Genomic DNA, 19797 nt, shown 5'->3' on the forward strand with positions numbered 1-19797 from the left:
CGTTACGTCACAGCTGACTGTCAGAAATAACAAGCCTTATCAAAGGGGGATTCAGCTAACAAAGGCAAACGAACAAACTGCCGGTCCAAAATCAACAAAGATCTTGCTACGACGTCAACCACTTTTGTCAGGAGGCAAAAATTCTAATTAAACACACCGTCCTTCATTATCCTGCACATATCAGTGTTCATTTTGCTCAATTTCCAGTATTCCGATTCCCTCAACGGTCAATTTGTTGGTGTTGTCGTAGAGCGCAGGATATTCGATCTGACATTCTGATAGCGGAAACATGCTCTGCAACTGAAATTAAATATTTCAGGATGGTCCCGGGGAGGCTCAACAACCCTTTGTTTAACAGAAATAATACTCTCAGTTTCAATCTTTACTAGTAATTACCTTTCAAAAGTTCCTCAGATTCAATTCAGATGTATTTATTGTGCAATCACAACAGGAAATGAGGTCGAAAAAGAAGACAAGCCTAGGCAAATGTATACATTCACTCATTCATTCATTCATTCATCCACTATCTATACCGCTCAGGTCCTATTTATGCTCATGTTGCGTACTTAAATAGGGACGTCCTTTTCAAACTTTGTCAAATATACCCACATACTGTGTATTCCCACAATACTTCCCACGAATGCTTTGGCTGTTAAGCAACTGACATCCACTAGAGGACAGTGCAGAGCCCTGTTTCACACAATGATAAAAATGGAAAAGGCGTATGAGCTGGTGATAATGTTCTAAGAATGAGACACAGGCGGTGCGGTAGTCAGCGGCGGTCTGTGTGGGTATTAAAAACATTGCGGATGGAGAATTCTTCTCACCGATGGCGTGCTGTCTTTTCGTTATCCCTCCCGCTGGTCGCACTCGAGCATACCGTGCATCGCCGTGTCCTCGAGACGACTGGCGATATCCCATCTGTCGCTGGGCAAGAGGCGGGGTACACTCCAGACCCGCCACCATCATAGGGCCAAATATAGAAACATACAATTCCAATGTACCCCCAACTTACATGCAGTCTCCACAGAGGAAGGCCTTTTGTTATTGTCTCACACAACACCCCTTCTTATCTCCCTACACTGGCTCCCGGTAGCCGCCCGCATTAAGTTCAAGTCCCAAGTGCTGGCCTACCGGGCAGTGAATGGGACAGCCCCATCTTATCTCCAAGTTATGGTCAAGCCACATGTCCCTACCCGTCCCCTCCGATCTGCCACCTCTTGGCGACTGTCCACCCCGTCACTCAGAGCCCCAGGCTGCCGATCGAACCGGTCTCGGCTCTTCTCGGTCTTGGCTCTTCTCGGTCTTGGCTCCTCAGTGGTGGAACAAACTCCCGAAAAAGGTCAGATCAGGGGAATCTTTGCCCATCATTCGCCGTGAGCTGAAAACATACCTCTTCACCAAGCACTACCCTACTAATCGCACAACCCCCCCCCCCCCCCCCCCCCCCCCAAAAAAAAAAAAAAAAAAAAGATGAGTATATGTATGTTTACTGTTCTGAGACGGCTCTTTGGTTGAGTGGGCACTTCTGACTTCTGATCACTGGTACTTCGGATCTTCTGTGACTGAATTGTACCTCTTTTAAGTCGCTTTGGTTAAAAGCGTCTGCCAATGACTGTAATGTAATGTAATGTAATGTAGTGTCAGAACTGAACCAGGGACTTTTCATACTTTGATGACGAATTGCCAACCACTGAATCACTGTCCACTGAATTCCAATTTGATTTTGTTCCTATCTTATCCTCCGCGGTCCAGCTTTGAAACAAGCGGAATGGGCGAGACCAGGATGAAAGAGGTCTTGCTGGATGAGGACGATGACCTGTGGCTGACCCTGAGACACAAACACATCGCTGAGGTGTCAACGTGAGTAGCACACACACACACACACGTAAGCCAACAAGTCTGAAAAATTTGTCCGCCTGAAACTGAGTCATGCACAAAACCTACTCAGTCTGCTTTGAAAAGTTTTTAACTTCATTGGCTCTGCCTGTGTCTGCTCAGGGCTGTGACTCGCTCGCTGAAAGAATTTTCGGCCAGTAAAAAGATGAACACCGGAGAAAAGGTAGGGGACGTGCTCATATTCTTTAACTGTGTGCCAAATATTCATCAATATTCACATGCTCACACAGAACTGTGTTCCTGTGTTCCTAAGTAGGTTTCCAAAGAGAAACTACTATATTACAATTGAATGTACCCATAAAGTAACCAGCTGAGGTCGCTTGAGTCCAAATTGAAAAATGAACCTCTCGGGGAAGGATTTCAGTGAACTATAAATAAAAACATTTTAATGTGAAATAACAACATATATGGGATAAGTGTTTCCCTGAGCAGAAAATCACGTTATAAAAGCTGAGCAGATAGTTTATAACTAAGTAGTTGGCCAATCATTTCACATAATATTGATATTATGTATGACAGCCACCAGCCTTTTTTATGTATTACAGAAAAGTCTGTAAAACACAACCAAGATAAGATCACATACCTGCTGAACGCATTAATAAAATATGGTTTCATCGCACCTTGTTTCCAACCACTCAAAACAAGTATGAAAAAAAAAACAGATCGTATGACAAGAATGATTGAATTTTTTATGTGAAAAAATGAAGACAGAGTTTAAATAAATGATGCAGGCCATTGGAATTTATATCAGTTATCAGAAAAATATATATATATTTTTTCATTTCTTATTTTTCATTAAAATGAAAATATAATAACTCACAAATATATTTCAAATTGTTTTTTGTTCATAATCTAACCATTTCATTATGTGTGTATATATATATATATATATATATATATATATTTATATACACCGCTTCTATAAGTATTATATCCATCTGAATCAATATAGACACATTTCCATCTCATTCTGGATATATAATATCCATCAAATATTGTATATATATTTATTCTTGTGCTAATGCCACTCTGTTTACTCTGATTATGCTACCTCATATAATGTGTGAATGTAATAGGTTGTTATAACAAGTAAATATCCTCAAAAATCCTCGAGATTTATAAACACCAACCAACCAACCAACCAACCAACCAATCTGTCTGATACATTTATCACTACTATTGCTAAGTGTATCTTTCCCCTCTTCATTAGACCACAATGAAGGAACTGTCTCAGATGCTGAAAAAGATGCCTCAGTACCAAAAAGAGCTGAGTAAGGTAGGACCTTGCATGCTGGCAAAATTCACAATTTACATTTGCAAGCGGACATGAAAAATAATTTTCTCCGACCGCAGTATTCAACCCACCTCCACCTGGCCGAAGACTGTATGAACCGCTACCAGGGCACTGTGGACAAGCTCTGCCGTGTAGAACAGGTACGCCGGAACTCTCCTTGCCACCATAAGCTGGGAGTCTGTTGTGCTCCAGCACTATCAGAACAAGAGAAAGGTTTTCATCTGTGTCTCTAGCACTGGATTGACAGATTCAAGCGGTGTCAACTTCAAAATTGATGCTGGTTCAACTGTACTTGGAGTTGAGCACTCACTTAAAATCCCCTCACCGCCTCTTGATGAAAAGCTGCGATGACATAAAGCACAACCTGTCTGACCTCCTTCCTTGAAGGACCTGGCCATGGGCACGGACGCCGAGGGAGAGAAGATCAAGGATCCCATGAGGCTGATTGTTCCTATTTTACTGGATGCCAACGTCAGTGTGTCTGACAAGATCCGCATCATCTTGCTCTATATCTTCCTTAAGAACGGTGAGATTATCCATCACGTTTATCACATTTACAATGCGATATGTTGTTTTTTTCCTACCACTAATGTGTACCCAGTTCCCTTTTTGACTCGTTCTTCTGCATACCGAACGCACCCCAATATTTTACGGATGTGTCTCAGGTGTGACCGAGGAGAACCTCTGTAAGCTGCTCCAGCACGCCAACATCCCACCAGAAGACAGTGACATCATTTCCAACATGGCCCACATGGGTGTACCCATCGTCTCTGAGGTGAGACGTCGCGGCCGGGAACCCGAAACTGCGTCTAACTCGGGTGTGACATCGGGAAATGCACTTCGCGCTCTGAATGAGTCAAAGTTAGTGGAGCAGATGTAGTTGTTAGCATAGTTGCCTCTTCTAACTCAACTATAACTACCCCTACCATTGCTGGTTCAATTTGTTCTCGCTCTTCATATCATTCTAAAGAGTCACAGAGAACGAAAATAATTACTTTGCGATTGATAATAATGGAAAGTGCAAGGGTTTGAGGCCATCGGACATCAAGGTTGTGCTGAAAGAAAAGAAGGCGAGTTTATAGTCGATTTTTGGAGTGCAGGAACAAGGAATGCTGGATATAAAAGTTGTTAACATCCTTAAGTCAGCTCATGAGCTAGCAAACAGGAAAAGAGAGGGTACTCCCTTTTTGAGTTTGCTCATTAGCTTAGCTTCATTGCCAATGGAGAATAACATGTGACCCCCCAAGGGTCCATAAGTGTTTACCACAGCTGTCCTTACGACAGTTAGTTTTATCTTTTTTACTTCACCTAATGTTGTAATAAAAAAAGCAATTGTAGGCGGAGGGTTTTAAGGTGGATGTAGAACTGCTCGTAAACCTGCTTTTTTGTGGCCAGAAGTTACTTTTAAAAGAGTCACCCTGACCGTTTAGCAGCTCATATCCTTGTTAGTTTATATGGATGAATACATTTGGCGCAGCATCGCATCGAAAGTTTAATTTCAATCACTGCAGATTTTGCTTTTTTTTTTTTTTAGCCCCTTTCACTAACGGTGACTTTCTAATAAAATCAATTACAGGAAAACTTACATTTACCCAATTAAGACTCCACAATTATTACATGAGGAAACCTTTACGATGAAATAAATGTTCATAATCACGATATTCCTCCAATCAATATGAGGGTCATCAAATTGATCACAGGGCTGCTGTCAATTCCCAATAAATACCAATTAATTATAAACTGTGCTTCATTTTGTGGGGGAAAATTACATACATATACACAAATATATATATATATATATACACACAGTGAAACAAAAACCCCTTCCTGCAGAATGTTCAAACTACTCTATGTTGGTCAATTTTGCCCCTCTGTGGATTTTTTGGACTCAAGCATCCCATTGATAAGTTGTTAAGCGTCGTCCGTCTTGATTGAGCAGGTTCTTCCATCAGATCACATTGGAGCGCCACAATCAATCAACCAATCAGTGGCTATGAGTGGAATTGTAGGATTTTGAGTCTTTGTGCATTTGATTTTTTTAAATTTCTTTTAATCATGCAAATCAATTTGATTAGTCTAGATTCAGCATGCTATTGTGGCAGCCCTAATGTATATATAAATTGTTACAATCTAATTATATCTCTTCATGCAGCAGTTGTTGATTGCCAAACTATCAATCACTTTTAAGTATTAATAAGTCATCTTTGACATTATTGATATATAAAGCCTTATAACAAACAGAATCTTGGGGCATTCCGCAAGCAGGGAAAAATTAATAAAGGGAGCATCACAGTTAAAAAAAGATACTCCAGAGGGGAAATGATTTGTTTAGGAAAGTAAGACAAATGATAAATGATACGGTATGTATGGGTTCTCTTTAGGGGACTGTCAAGAAAGCCAAGAAACCTGATCGTAAGGAAAGAATCAGTGAGCAAACCTACCAGCTTTCCAGATGGACTCCTCTTGTCAAGGATCTCATAGAGGTACTCAGTTTTAGTGCTACTGCAATGTCCATGTTTTGTTATATCTGTCATTGTGACCTCTGGTTCACATCTAAAAGTCCCAGGCTGTAGCCACAGTAAAATGAGGGTGATTTAGACATGAGGTCAAAAAGCTTAAATTGCAATTTAGATGTGCTCAACAGTATCTGAGGGGAATTAAGTACTTTATGCTCCTTAGGGAGGGGTATTTGGACTAGTAGGATAAGGCCGAAAATCTTTTTGATTGACCTTTAGAAAAGTATTTTCCAATCCATTAAACAGTTTGTATCTATTGACCCGGGTGCTAGCATTTCAATATTTTTGAAAGAATTTGCTCGAATCGAACCCAACAGTAATAACACCTGAAAACACGAAATTAGATGAGTACCCAAAGCAGAAATGTAGCATTACGAGGATTGTGTTGTCGGTGAATCCGGCACGAGAGAACCGGTCTGAGTCGGGCGATCTGGAGACACAGGCAGCTGAGGTGGTCAGCAACACAGTTTCTGTTGCTGGTGACCCCAGAGATGACAGTGGCCTCACCTGGGGACTCCCAGGAAGGGATGCATCAGTGCCTGAAATACTTGTCTTAGAGGAGAAGTTTGTGGCACTTCCGTCATCAATAGTGCAGCAAGGTCAGGATTAAGGCTTTTGCGCCTCTGGCACTGCAGACATGCTTAGAGTGGTAAAACCCCTCAGCTTCTGAGGTAAAAGCCATAAAGGAATGACAATTAAAATTTGGCATTGGTGTAACAAAGACCGACAGACATGTGAAACATAAGGATGAGGAAGGTTTGCAAGAAAGGACGAACTGATGTAGTATTCGGTCGATTAACCGCAAAATCGGATTCATCAATATTTGACCTGCTTGTTGTGTTTATCACCCTATCAAGCTACTGTTCTGATAAGCCAACCTCTAAGACTGAAATCGTCTAAAAGAGTGTTTTAAGCGTATCCCTCTGCTCTGCAGGATGCTATCGAGGACAAACTGGACCCTAAACAGTATCCATACATTTCTCAGCGGCAAGTATCCGCCAAGGCCAGCGCTCCATCAAGGTAAGCACTCATTATTTGTTCAAAGCAGAACTTGCAATCATAAAAAAATTGCTCAATCGAATCAGAAATAATATATATGGAAGCATTCTAAACTTGTATTCATTCGAAACAATATTTTCACCCAACAGCGCTCGCTACGGCAACTGGCACAAAAACCGAGGCCCCACCGAGATGAAGACGGGGCCGAGGATCTTCGTCTTTATCATCGGAGGGATGACCTATAGTGAGATGCGCTGTGTGTATGAGGTCACCCAGGCCAACGGCAAATGGGAGGCCCTCATTGGTGAGTTCACTTATGTCCAGGGGTCAATTTGAGTCAAATAGCCCCCTCCAATTCTGTAAAAGTAGAGCAGTTTCTCTGCTATTTGTTGAAATACATCATCAGATCCTCTGTTTGATAGTCTTGGATGATTTTAATGTAACATATAAAGCTCATTTCTGCTCCACGCAGGATAAACGTATAGAAACAGTGCATACCCTGTGTTCATTTTGTGCCAATTTTGGTCCATCTTTTGGATGTTTAATTGAATACGGACCAACTGAGCAGTACCACTGAATACCAGTTGGATGCAGTATTGAGTTGAATCTCAGATTGGGCAAAAGTTTGAAAAAGAGCTGAACTTTTTCAGCATATTGGGATAGAGGGGCAAAATAGGAAATTGTCCAGGTACTTAGGGTAAATGGGACGGTGGCGAAGGAGAAACGGCTTTGTCAAAGTTCTCAACACCTGACCGGAACCCTTCCAACACAAAGGACACGTGGAAGTATGAATGTGGTGATATTCAAAAAGGTTTAAAACATACAGATCTATTTTTGTGTATACGTAGAGGATCAATAAGCCCATAGCGTGTACCTATCAACAATAGAGATCACATGGGGTCCAAGTTATGTCTTACTATCTAGTGGCATCAAGAAGATGCGAGAAGACTTACAAGGGTTAAGACTGGTAACTGGACCACAAATATGTCTAAATGTATAATGTTGAGATAAAGTTTTTATTCAGAGTACTCTGAGGAAGAACAGTAAAGTTAAAGATGAAGAATTTTCTGTTTCCTGTTATTGCAATACATCCTGTTGTACATATACCTCAAAACGTGATATTTTAGACTTTGTTAGCATTTTTTGCTCAGAAATCTCATTTATGAACCCTGAATCTCATGATGCCTTAAATTGACTCCTGATCTCCAGACAAACTTTTTTTCTTTCGATTTTTTTGCAGTCTAATAGGATCACTGTTTACTTTATTATCTTTCTCCAAAGCTCCAGAAATGACCAAACAATTGAGTTTTCAGGCCTCTATCGTCTCCAGGTGCAACACACATTCTCACCCCGCCTAAATACCTAAAGGAGCTACAGCATCCAGACTTCCTGGACCCCAATGCACCACCAGAGGGAACAGAGGACAAGCCTGCCGAATAAAAGGATGCATTAAAGTAACTATATCAGCCTTGATGAAATTTGTGGGTCCGCTTTCCTACTTGTCAACAAGTGACTCATTTTTATAGTTGTGAAGCGTTTTCATTCTTTCAGAAGAGCCATCAGCCCTCGTCCCCCGAGATTTTACACAGATCTTAAAGAATATTTCAGCGTTTGGTAGATGTAAAAATCGGTTACTATCTATTGCTTTCAAACCAATGACCGTTCAGGGAACATCATTACTCGGGTTTACTTCAGGCAACAGGAATATTTAGTTAGATTTACACAACAAGACTACATTACTGGTAATGCAATTTCTAGAACCTTTACCAAACATAGTTTTGATACTGATTCGTCTTTCTGTTTTGTCTGTTGGAGATTTGTTTTCCCTTTCTAAGAGTACACCTAAAGACCATCCTTGTGGTTCACATCCTCATCATGTCACAACATTGTGTGTTCTATTCGTTTCCTATTTCCCTGCGTCGAAAACAATTTACAACAGAAGTGCAGCCACGCCCTTAAGACCGATCACTGCAACCTTCCCTCGGTCACTCAAAAACAATTTCACTTTAGATGTCTCGCTAGTGAGCCATTACTAAAAGCCCGAAGAGTTTCCTGGCTTGTAACAAAACGGAAATCACATTTTTTTTTTCAATTGAATCACCATTTTCTTTTTCATCAAAAATTCTCTCAGTACCTAGATCAGGATGTGGTAGTTAATGATTTGAGACATTTCCTCGCAGTTTACAAAATGGACAGTTTTTTCCTTTTGAGGTCTGGGAGGATTTCGCTTATTATTGCTTCATGCCAAAGTTTATTTAGCACTTAAGTATTTTTCAACAGTGGTGTCATGATACTAGTGTTTACGGCATGAAAACCTGCCCTGCCTCAGAAGAAAACACGACACAACTGATTCTGTAATATTTTTCGATAAAAAAAAAAAAAGTGTAAAAAAAATTCCAATATTTTTTAGGTTTTAATATTTAATATTAACATTTTTTCCAATATTTTTTTTATTCCAATATTTTTCAATATTGTTTAATTTGTGGTAATCACAGGAAATTATTAGTAAAAATAACAAAAAGGAGTAAACCTTATGAACTTCCAAAATGCCCACTTGCACTTCCGTCCAAGCTTTTTCATTCGTATTTTCCTACAGGATCAAGTGAAATCTTCAGCCCCTCTTGCTTTCTGAGAGCTCTTAAAGACTTGGAGAAGGAAGAGAAGACCATCTAAGATGCTCTGAGACGTCCCTCCCACCGCCCTCATAACACTCATCTCCCTTCCACCCCGCGGACCGCATCAAACGCAGACCCGATGTTGCGAACAGATCACCCAGAAATCTCTGTTTCAAGTCACTGTGAAAAGTGTATCAAAGATTTATTGGAACAAATTGAGTTTGTGTTGAGCGTTGACTGTATTGTGTGTTTGTTTCTATATTAGTTTCGATGTTCAGGTGAGATTGCGGTCTTTCGGGTGGTTATTGGAATAGTCACTCCAACACGTTATAACACACTAAAATGGAAATTTGCCTCTCTCTTAGCAACACGTCAATAAACTTTTTTGTTCTACTTTGAGCGATGAAGCGACGTCCATACCCTAATATACAAACTAGGTGATGAGTCTGACTCTGAAAACACTTAGAGAAGGTCAGGCTGACGCTACATTCAGTAATATTTGTTGATCTAACATTTGAAAAATGTCAAACATACATATGCAGTTTATTTGGATTTTCTCCTTGCTTTTTACCTCAATATTCAGCAGTGTTTGTTTTTTCTTCCCCTCGTAGAATTTCAGTTGTCTTTGCTCCTCTGTGTGTGTGTGTGTGTGACCAGGTTTTTAGCTCTTATTGTTGTGCTGTGCTTCTCTGTAACTAGTAATTCACTGTGTGAAGACGGACCACTATATTATCACAATTCTGTGCTCATATCCAAGTCTTTTGCTCTGCGTGTTAAACTAAAACAATGTCATACATGTTTCTGCACCACTGTAGTCTGAAGCTTCAAACATCTACTGATTTTTTTCTGCGCATTTATTGTAGCCATAATGTAATCACAATGTGTGTATCTTGAGTTGTAAAGAAAGATTTGAGTGCGTTTCCTTTTGAATTAAACATTTGCAAGCCATTTGTTTGGATTTTTTTTCACCATCTGCAAAGGTCACAGTGTCTGGCTGATGTTTAGATTGCGTGTTGTGGCTCCGGCTCTCGTGTTATCTTTTTTATCAGATGTTTGCATAGGCTGGTTTAATATTAGCTTACAAACCTGTCATGCGTATTCATAGGACCCACAAAACAGAGCGGCTGAATTTCATGAAGTGTCCCACGGGAGTCGGGAGCTGGTAGGACATCAGCCACATAGCACAGGGTGTCGGGAATTGGAGAGATATTGGGATTGATGGAGGCAATCGGGATCTTTCTGTATAGGGAGTATGCAGCGCAGGGTGTTTGTGCACTGAAGGATAGCAACAATGCAGAGCGAGGAGTCGGAATCTGGTTTTCCCAAAGTCCCGCAGCATCTTCTTTCGTAAATAAGGTCAAGTGTCAAAGGCGTCGCATAGATAGTCCATCAAGGGACAGATGGAGGCAGTCAGGATCTACCTATTATCGGGACATAGAGAAAAAACGCTGGGTTTGAGCGGATAAACATCGAGACCCAAGCGCAGGGAAGACGGGAGTTTTAACACACCCGGATTTTTGAGCAAAGATAGAAAACTGGCATGCAGCAGCACCAATGCACATGATTGTAATGATTGCAGTTCATCGTGACGCCACTTGAGAGAGCCTTTGACATGCAGTGTGTGGCGAAGCTGCCAGAAGTGAACAGCAGAAGAGTGTTTCCACACACAGAGCTTTGAAGCATAGACATGGAAATGGCAACTTTTTTTTTTTTTTCATCGTAGCATTAAATTAGCTTCTTTATCTATGAAGGACCACAAAAACCAACTATATTACTCTAGGGGACTAACTGACCGAGATCTGGGGGCAATTTCCATTTATGTCATGCAAACAATGCAGAACAGGCTGAGTCATGTTAATACCATGGAAACCAGCGGGTGATAATATATATATCTATTCAATTTATTTTTTGAGTGTCACACCTCGGTCCATCTTGAACCACGGCTCTCTTGACAATTAATGACTACCTATCTATCGGCTAATAGTCCAGAAATTATGATGTATATACATAAAATATATTCTATCTATCTATCTATCTATCTATCTATCTATCTATCTATCTATCTATCTATCTCCTGCTGCATATTCTGCACCTAGGGTCACAGGGGATGCTGGAGCCTATATATATAAATATAAATATAAATGTAAATGTAAATACAAATGTAAATATAAATATAAATATGTACGTACATATATTTTTTCATTTTTTAAAATTTTTTTTTTACTTGCACCAGCCAGTAAAGACTGAAGCAATGCAATACAGTCTCATGTAACCTTGACTGTTTATCCAGTACCGTCATACCAGGGTTGCCTTTTTTTTTTTCCTCACAGCAGATTTCTATTTTTACCAAACACACTATGTATAGATGAAAGGGTGTTTTTTTTGCCTCTCTTTTTTTTCAATTTTTTTTTTCGTATTGTTGATTTGCTGTAATCCGTAGTTGTTGAGTTTTAACACCCGCACCGTTTTGTTGTCTGGTCCGTTTTCTTTCACCCCAAGGAGAAATAAACCCAAACAAGCCAAAATCCATCGAGACAAACAAACGATGGGAGACAGTCCACGCTCTTTATTGCTCAGATGTGTATGAATGAGACACGAACATGAACAGAGGGAGAGGATTCTGTCCGTTTGTCTTTCTCTGATGTCGGGCACTTGTGCGCAAGCACAGAATGTCAATAAAAAGACACATAGGAGCTTTTCATTGTGGACACAGTTACTGCCTAGTTTGTGTTGGAGTTTTGAAAACCTCGATTTGATTATTTAACTATGGAAACATAATGTGGTCACTTGATTAACAGCATTTTCTCCCATTTTTCTGAATTAACAAGGTAATCAAGTCCAAGCTACTGAATGACCTCAGAATTTAAGATCATCTCAAGGAAAAAATATCCTGGTTGTAGTTTGTTGAATTTGAGTACCCCCCCCCCCCCCCCACACACACACACACAAACATATATGTATATGAATGAAGTGTCATGTTTCTTTTGAATACTGAAAAACAGAGTATACAAGCTATTGGCAAATGAATGCATTGGGCTTCCACATAAGCATCACATTGTAGCTTTACCGTTCATCCAAAAGGAAAATCAGGATCACATAAAGGTCTCATGGAAACAGAAAAAAATGAGTCATTTTAGCCCGAACGGATACCGAGATCACCTCGCTTTTACGTTGTTCAGAATGGTCTTATTTGACACCTTGATGGGATTCCTTGGTTCACATCCGCTCATGTGAAGCACAGCCATCAGGCCATGGACCCAAATTGACCGCGGCCATTTCATACAATTTTACAGTCAATGCAAAGAGTTTCACCGCCGACGGAATCCTTTGGTCACGTATTCATGTTATATGCATTATATTAAATCTGCGTTATATGAATCACTCATGAATAAATACAGGCTGTCAAAACAGAAAATCCAAACAATGGCTTCACATTAATCTCTGACAGAGTTGCCTGATGCGAGGAGACACCGATGGCATTCACAGCACAAACTAGAATACATAGAATATATACTCAAGTACGGTAATAATCTGTCTTTTGTGTCTATGTCATAAAAGAAACCAATCCCCAACAATATGTCACGGTGATATTATCGACATGAATAACCACATAGATGGACTGACAAGTCAGAATCCCAATATTATTCTCCTAAGAGAACATCATATCTTTCATCTTCCTCTGTAAAAGCAACAATTTCATTTGCCGTTAAACAGCAAAGCTCGGGGGACCATCTGTTGCTGCACCCCTTGCTCAAATGTTCAGTTCCCATCCCCTTACATGTGCTTTTGGTTTCCTTTCCTTTCCTTCCTGTGGTTGCTCCGCTCAGAGTTTTTTAACACTTTTTATGACCATGTCTGGGGACCCTGCCTGGTTTGCAGTCAGAACTCCAAAACACTGTACTGCTGTCTGAGTAGAGGACTGAAATCTCCTACAAGCTGAGGTGAAGCTGACAGATCTGCTGTTCCAGCGCCAGGTGCCAAAAAAAAAACAAACCCTTCCATCCATCGTCATTGAGAAAATATGCTCTATTCCAAATAAGATGGAGAAGTTGACATCGCTGATCCTGCACTGGACGGGGGTGCCAGGACAGCAAAATCATGGTGTCTATGAAGACACACACACACACACGCGCTACTTCAAGGTTGTGAGGAATGATATAACAGTAGACGATCATAACAGTGAGAGGAGGTGGCTCGTGATAGATGGTGTAACACTGAGGATATTACTATTAAAGAACAGTTTGCAATGACATTGAGCGGTTAGCTGTTGCTATTCGGCCCTAAAAATGCTCCCGGAGTGCCTCAGCTGCGGGAAACATCCTGCGATGTATCTGTGCTCAAGAGTTTTTGCAGCTCGAAATATCCAGGCTAGCGAGAGACTGGTCCCTCCTTGATCCCAGCTGATAAAAATTTTGGAAAGGTCGGTACTTTTTCCATCACCTCCAACTCGAGAATACGTTTATTGGGGCCGAGCAAACCAACCTAGAGTGGATGACACTGTGATCGTTCTCCAAAACAGAAGCCAGGTAGCACCGAGAGGACAATAATGCTTTGTTCCTCCGCAGCTTGCAGCCAATAGCAACAAATTATTACTTCTCGCACTGTCGACGTTTGTGAGGACATAGGATTGTAACCCTTGGAGGTCCGGAGAAGGCGCTGGTTTCTGTTAATCCAGCAGATTTCTAGTTTGATGCACCCACATGGCAGCTGCTGAAGTTCAAATGATGACTCAGTGATCGCCACTCATCACGGACAGGATTGGTAAGGAGGTCAAATAACTGATCTAGGACTTTTTGGCACCAGTTTTGGGCTAATGTGGGGAATCGTCAAAGAGATGGTGACGGATTTTCCTGCTAAAACTGCCTTAAAACAGCGGTGAATTTCCAGCGTAAACATAATGAGATGGTGATGCTTCAACGTACTGGGGCGTTCATCTCAACAATAAAGTGGACTGGACTATCATCAGTATGTATCACTGAAAAGGACAAAGCAGAATCTACCCGTTGAGGGGTCTGCTGGTCTTTTTGAGTACCCCAGACACACACACACCCACACACACACAAGCGCGCAAACACACACACACCTCTGTCTACGATGAATAGTCATATACTGGTAATATATTTCTGTGTATTTGTACATTTTTTTATTATCTGTAAAATATCCATATACTGACCACTGTTTATAATTTCTGTATACTGTACATTTTAGTTTCATCTGTCTTACATTATACTGTAAGTGTATATTCTGTACATCTATAATATCTCTCTTTATAGATTGATTTTTCCTGTTTTTTTACCTAGTCCTCGTTTTTTTTTTACCCCTTTATTGTTCTTTTTCTTTTTCAGCTTTTTTTTTTTTTTTTGTATATTCATCATGCTGCCAGGACGATGAATGGATATCTTCTATTTTATAAGTGCGAGAAGCATAGTGATACCAGAGTACCTCAGGGGTCAAAACAAAAATAAAGATGCTAACAGTATTTGTTTGTTATCTTCAGCTAATCCAGAAATATGTGGATTTCTATGATGTTAGTGAAAATACGAATTCAGACTGTTTTTGCAAGCGAGAATTGGCAAAAAGTGGACAATTTTTGTTTCTTCCTTTCTACACCCATTTTTGTATTACCTATCTATGAATTGTTTAGACTAGAACCACAATTAGTAGTTAAGATAAAATAGATTTTCAAGAAACTGTTTGGTTTCAGTGAATTGCAACTCCCCTTTTCCATGCATTGAAAAAAGCCCTTCTAAAAGTGACTTTTTCCTTTCATATATTTGTGTTTTTTCAAATAACATTCAAAACATTATCAACTAGAACAACATATGGAATCATTTAACAATAACTGAGGGACCCTGGAGGATATTTCTGTGACAGTTGTGGTAACACGAGGAACGGTCAAGAGATGTTTCATCAAACAGGGATTAGTTAATTATACTTTGATTCTATAGCTTCCCATGACCTACTGAACACTCCTAAAAATAATATAAAAAAAGACTGTATGTGCAGTTGTTGTTTGTACAAGATACACACATTTTCACAACAGTACCTTGCTCTCATTGTGGAGACCTAAAACCTTGGTGCTGAATGACTCATTCATGTGATAACAAAAACTCCCACAGTTCTCCAGAAATTACTTTTACCTCAGAACAATGGGATTAAATCCTGATTTTTGAAAAAAATAAGAGAAAAAAAGCCTATAACATAACCATGTTAACCCCAGAATTCATTTCTGAGGCATATATATATATATATATATATATATATATGAGGCGACCTTGTTGAATTGCTTTATACATTTAAAGAACAAATTCGGTTCTGGTCTCATTTTTTGCGGTATTAAAACCTAATGGCTGCAGCTTTTCTTCAGCAGGTGTTTTCAACTCCTTCAGCTAAAAAAGACCTGCTGAAAATTCCAGCCGGTGATAAAGAGCTGTCATGAACTATTTTGGATTTCTCTTGGGTTGAGTATGAATGTAGATGGTCAGTTCAAAATGTCTGTTGTTGTAAAGAAAAACAGTTCAAAGCAAAGTGGGAATTCACTCAATATCTACTCATATTCCATACCCAAAGAAGGTATGGTAACTTGCTAAAATCCAACTAAAAATCATCAAATTTGTACGATGAAAGGTTGGATGGCATTGCCTCAGCTCTGCAGGACCGCTTTTCGGACTCGGTTATGTCCAGGGATACAGCGCGTGTCTTTCAGAGCATTAATGAGCCTGTAAAACTCGAAATACGACCTAAAAATCCACGCCCCACTCAGGACAACAGAACAACCTCCAACCTTCATCCAAGAGGCAAGCCAGCTAGTTCATCCCCAAAAAGCAGTTCACTTATTAAACTGAAGAACGAGAGCATACCGTCCTCTTGACACAAAGGCTGACTCATTATCTAAGGCAGGGGTCGGGAACCTTTTTAACCGGGAGAGCCATAAAAGCCAAACATTTCATTACATATATTTCATTGAGAGCCATAGAGTATTTTTAACGTATAACAAATTGAATATATCTTACTTTTAATGCAACCTCTGGTGCTGCATGGATTTGTTCAAAGTGCCGCTTTTATATTTGACCGTTTCATCGATGCAATTTTATCATTGCATATTAGACATATCGCAGATCTGGAATGCATGGTAATCATCGTCTTTTTTTTTTTTTTTTTTTTTGATGCTAATAAACTAGTTGGCTATCTGATAAAATTAATTTCTTCAACTTTTCAATGACCCGGACGTGCTCGGAAGTCAACAGTTCCCGACCCGACCGATGGGCGACCCGTGAACTTTATCTTCAAAACTACTTTCTGTTTACTTTAAAATGACATAGTTTAATGAAGAATGTTGTTGAAGAAATCATCTCCCATGAAATCAAGCCCAGCTTTACTTTCGCGCCGCCATTCGGTTGGTTCTGCTTATATTAAAAATAATGACGCCCGCAACACCTCAGCTGACTCAGCCTGGCCTTAGTGTACTGATCTCTATGGACACGGATAGCACTGTGTAATATGGCAGCGAAGCAACATAAAGTGCATATTCATTAAACACACTACGGTCTGGTATTGAGGGATTGAGGGTTACGACAAGAAGATAGTGTAGTTGTATTTCAGCTGCGAGATGATAAGCTTTAGTGATGTAAATGTTATAATACCGTCAACGGTGGGAGGCGGTCCCATGTTCTGCATGGCTAAATAAGAAGTTTTCATAATTCAATCTACTTCCAGTTCACTATTACATGTCCGACAGGTGTAAGATTGATAACTGCAAATGGATTTTTTGCTTTTTAAAGACTCAAGCCCAATTAGCGTGTCACACCGTTTGGAGAAAATGGAGAAAACATGAGTCCGTTTTAAAGAACGTGGACTACATAATAAAACTTTCTGTGTTAAATCTAATTAAGACTCATTTAAGTGCACATGCTGGCTTCCTCCCCTTGCCATTGGAGAGATAATTCCTAAAAAATCGTTTTCACTCTACAAACCATGCCTAGGGTTTCATCTTAAGCATGTCTTCATCACTGTTTATTTGCATTTTTTGCAAAGATACGCTCATTCGTAATTACAACGTCCTGAAAGTCTAAAAGAAACAGGTCGATGATTAACCGAGTCAGTCTTTATCAGCATCTCACAGGGCGATGGGTCGGGGAAGACTTTGTAATGAAGGACCTTTACTGGTGAGGAGTTTGGTCTATTATTGCATTGCAAATCCTACGGTTGAATTTTCTAGAAAGATGTGAAATTAAGCATGATTTAGGTAGTTGTAGTATTGTATTATAATCACGGAATGTGTGCATTGTTATGTCACCGCACACTACACGGGAACTATAAGATACTATTTATTACCATTTCATGCAACAGTTTCTAGTATATACAAATTGTCATAGCGTTAATCTGGAGCTGCAGCTGGGCGATGTGCTCTTTTGAGATAAGTTGTTTTGACAATCGCTGTGTGTCACTTTCATAAAATGAATAGCATTATCATCCCATTTGAACTAATGTATCGCATTAGGGATGGAAACAGAAATTGTGATTGGAATTATTCACATTTTATGGAATATGTAAATCTCATAGCTGTCCATTTGCAAATAAACACAGGGCGTATTTTAATTCTTTGTCTGCACGGCTTGTGTTTTCAAGACTGTATTAACTTGGAATTCGGCACGGTTGTTATGTGTGACCTCTGGCTGTCTAACTTGCTGGGGGTGGGGAATTACAACAATGTGATACAATAATATTACTACTTTATATGATTTTTGAGAAGGAGTAGCTGCTTCGGCTGACCCCGAGCCTCAAAAACAAGTATGAAAAACTGAGGTAGAGTGAATTGATAGATATTCTAAAAAGCCTTGGAATACAACCATCACCATCCCTCCCTCTCAAAACAATCCTTTCGTTAGAGTACGTCCAATTTCACAATAATGAGATTTTATCTGGTCTACCACAGCTCTACATTAATGGAAGTATACAATCTAATTATTCTGTTATGAAATGGAAACGTAATAGGCCGCAATGACTGGAAAGAAATATCGGTCACCATGATAGAGCTGCAAACGTACGGTTCTGAGGGGCTGCAGAATGTAATGACTTCATTTTAAACATAATTCTGCGCTAATGGGCGAATAGTGACTGGCTTGTTTTTTTGTCGTAATGTATGTGGAGCATCACGACACAACGAAAAGCAACACAGCGTATATTCATGTGTAGGGACAAAGGAAAGAGCAATAATTAATGCTGTCATGTGGCACAGAATTGGCATTTCTTAATTTGTTAATACTGTGGTAATGATCAGGTTTAATAAAAGCTAAAATATGCCTGATTAGGGAGACGCTATGACTTTGTTATTATGGTGACATGACTATTATCGGAAACAGAAATAAATCCACCTTGCCATTGTACAACATGTGCCTCCCGTGAGTGAAATGGCAAAAGAGCCTCCTTTATTTTTTTTATTTTCCCCCACGACTATAAAGTGAACAACATTGTCATTTTTATATTAGACTGAGGGCTCTGTGCAACATTAGCATCCACAGGCTTGTGACTGATATCAGGTATCCTCCGGGGATGTTATCACTTTCCAAACTATAAGAGTCAGGAAATAAATACAAATAAAAACCTCTATTGGCTGCCAATAAAAGCGCTTGCAAAACTGAAAACTCAAACCATGTCTATCTAGGTATATTACATAATTTGTTACTGAGGATAAATGACCGTCCTATAACAAAGCAAGCTGTTCTTTACCGAGTTTTCTGAGATGTTATTTTGTTTGTATTGTAATAAAAAAAAGCCTTGGAAAAATGACAATTTCAAACCCAACTTCATCCAGTTGGTAAAACTGGAATTCAATTAATCGAATACAATTACTGCATCCTTTTTTCTGGAAATCTGACCTCACGGTGACAGACCACACTACTAATACTGGTCTAACACAAGTCATGTTATCGGGATTTAAACACTGATAAAGCTAAAAGCGAAACCCTGCACAAAGACCGTTCGAATAAGGTATGACATATGGCAAATATTGATATAATACATCTTCATAGGCTGACATTGTGCAAAACCGTCGAGTGCCGTAAAGAAAAAAAAAAGTCTTTTCCCCAATTTCCTTCCCCCGAACTGAGAACAACGACGATGACCCGATAGTGTTGAGTTCCGTGAGTGTCTTATGTAGCCAACCTGCATAAAGACACAGTGCTTGTGTTAGAGTCCCGGCTCAATCACCAGGAGGTCAATGTGGTCGGTTTCTTTGGTCTTGAAGGCCTCGGCGATGATCCTGGCTGCCTCCTTGTGCTCCCGTCCTCTCAGGGAAATGCCGTTCACCTCCAGGATGACCTGACCCACCCGCAGCTCACTGCAGTTATGAGCGGAGCCTCCTTTCTGTCAACAAGGCGGACAAAAGGAAAAAAAAGCGGTGAATGATCTGCGTTTTGTTGTTTTTGGCGCATTAACATCATAGAGGAATAAAAACCAACATAAAAAAAATCTT

The 19797-nt window shown here is 39.9% G+C and overlaps 2 protein-coding genes across 2 annotated transcripts in view; one reads left to right on the forward strand and one right to left on the reverse strand.

Moving 5' to 3' along the window:
- stxbp1b (syntaxin binding protein 1b) overlaps positions 1-10289 on the forward strand; it is a 28077-nt gene extending 17788 nt beyond the window's left edge. Inside the window, exons 10-20 of the mRNA XM_086169914.1 lie at positions 1756-1863; positions 2002-2062; positions 3110-3175; positions 3253-3333; positions 3581-3719; positions 3859-3968; positions 5575-5676; positions 6644-6729; positions 6858-7012; positions 8039-8162; positions 9305-10289. Of these exons, the coding sequence (XP_086026040.1) occupies positions 1756-1863; positions 2002-2062; positions 3110-3175; positions 3253-3333; positions 3581-3719; positions 3859-3968; positions 5575-5676; positions 6644-6729; positions 6858-7012; positions 8039-8148 (1018 nt within the window). The 3' untranslated portion in view covers positions 8149-8162; positions 9305-10289. The remainder of the gene's footprint in view (positions 1-1755; positions 1864-2001; positions 2063-3109; positions 3176-3252; positions 3334-3580; positions 3720-3858; positions 3969-5574; positions 5677-6643; positions 6730-6857; positions 7013-8038; positions 8163-9304) is intronic.
- Positions 10290-11876: 1587 nt separating this feature from the next.
- Positions 11877-19797, reverse strand: part of whrnb (whirlin b) — an 84130-nt gene continuing 76209 nt past the window's right edge. The window contains exon 12 of the mRNA XM_086169688.1: positions 11877-19688. Within this exon, the coding sequence (XP_086025814.1) occupies positions 19512-19688 (177 nt within the window). The 3' untranslated portion in view covers positions 11877-19511. The remainder of the gene's footprint in view (positions 19689-19797) is intronic.

This window comes from Fistularia commersonii, chromosome 22 (assembly GCF_037954325.1).
Source record: "Fistularia commersonii isolate RoL2024-O1a breed Wild chromosome 22, RoL_Fcom_v1.0, whole genome shotgun sequence".
Lineage (NCBI taxonomy): Eukaryota > Metazoa > Chordata > Actinopteri > Syngnathiformes > Fistulariidae > Fistularia > Fistularia commersonii.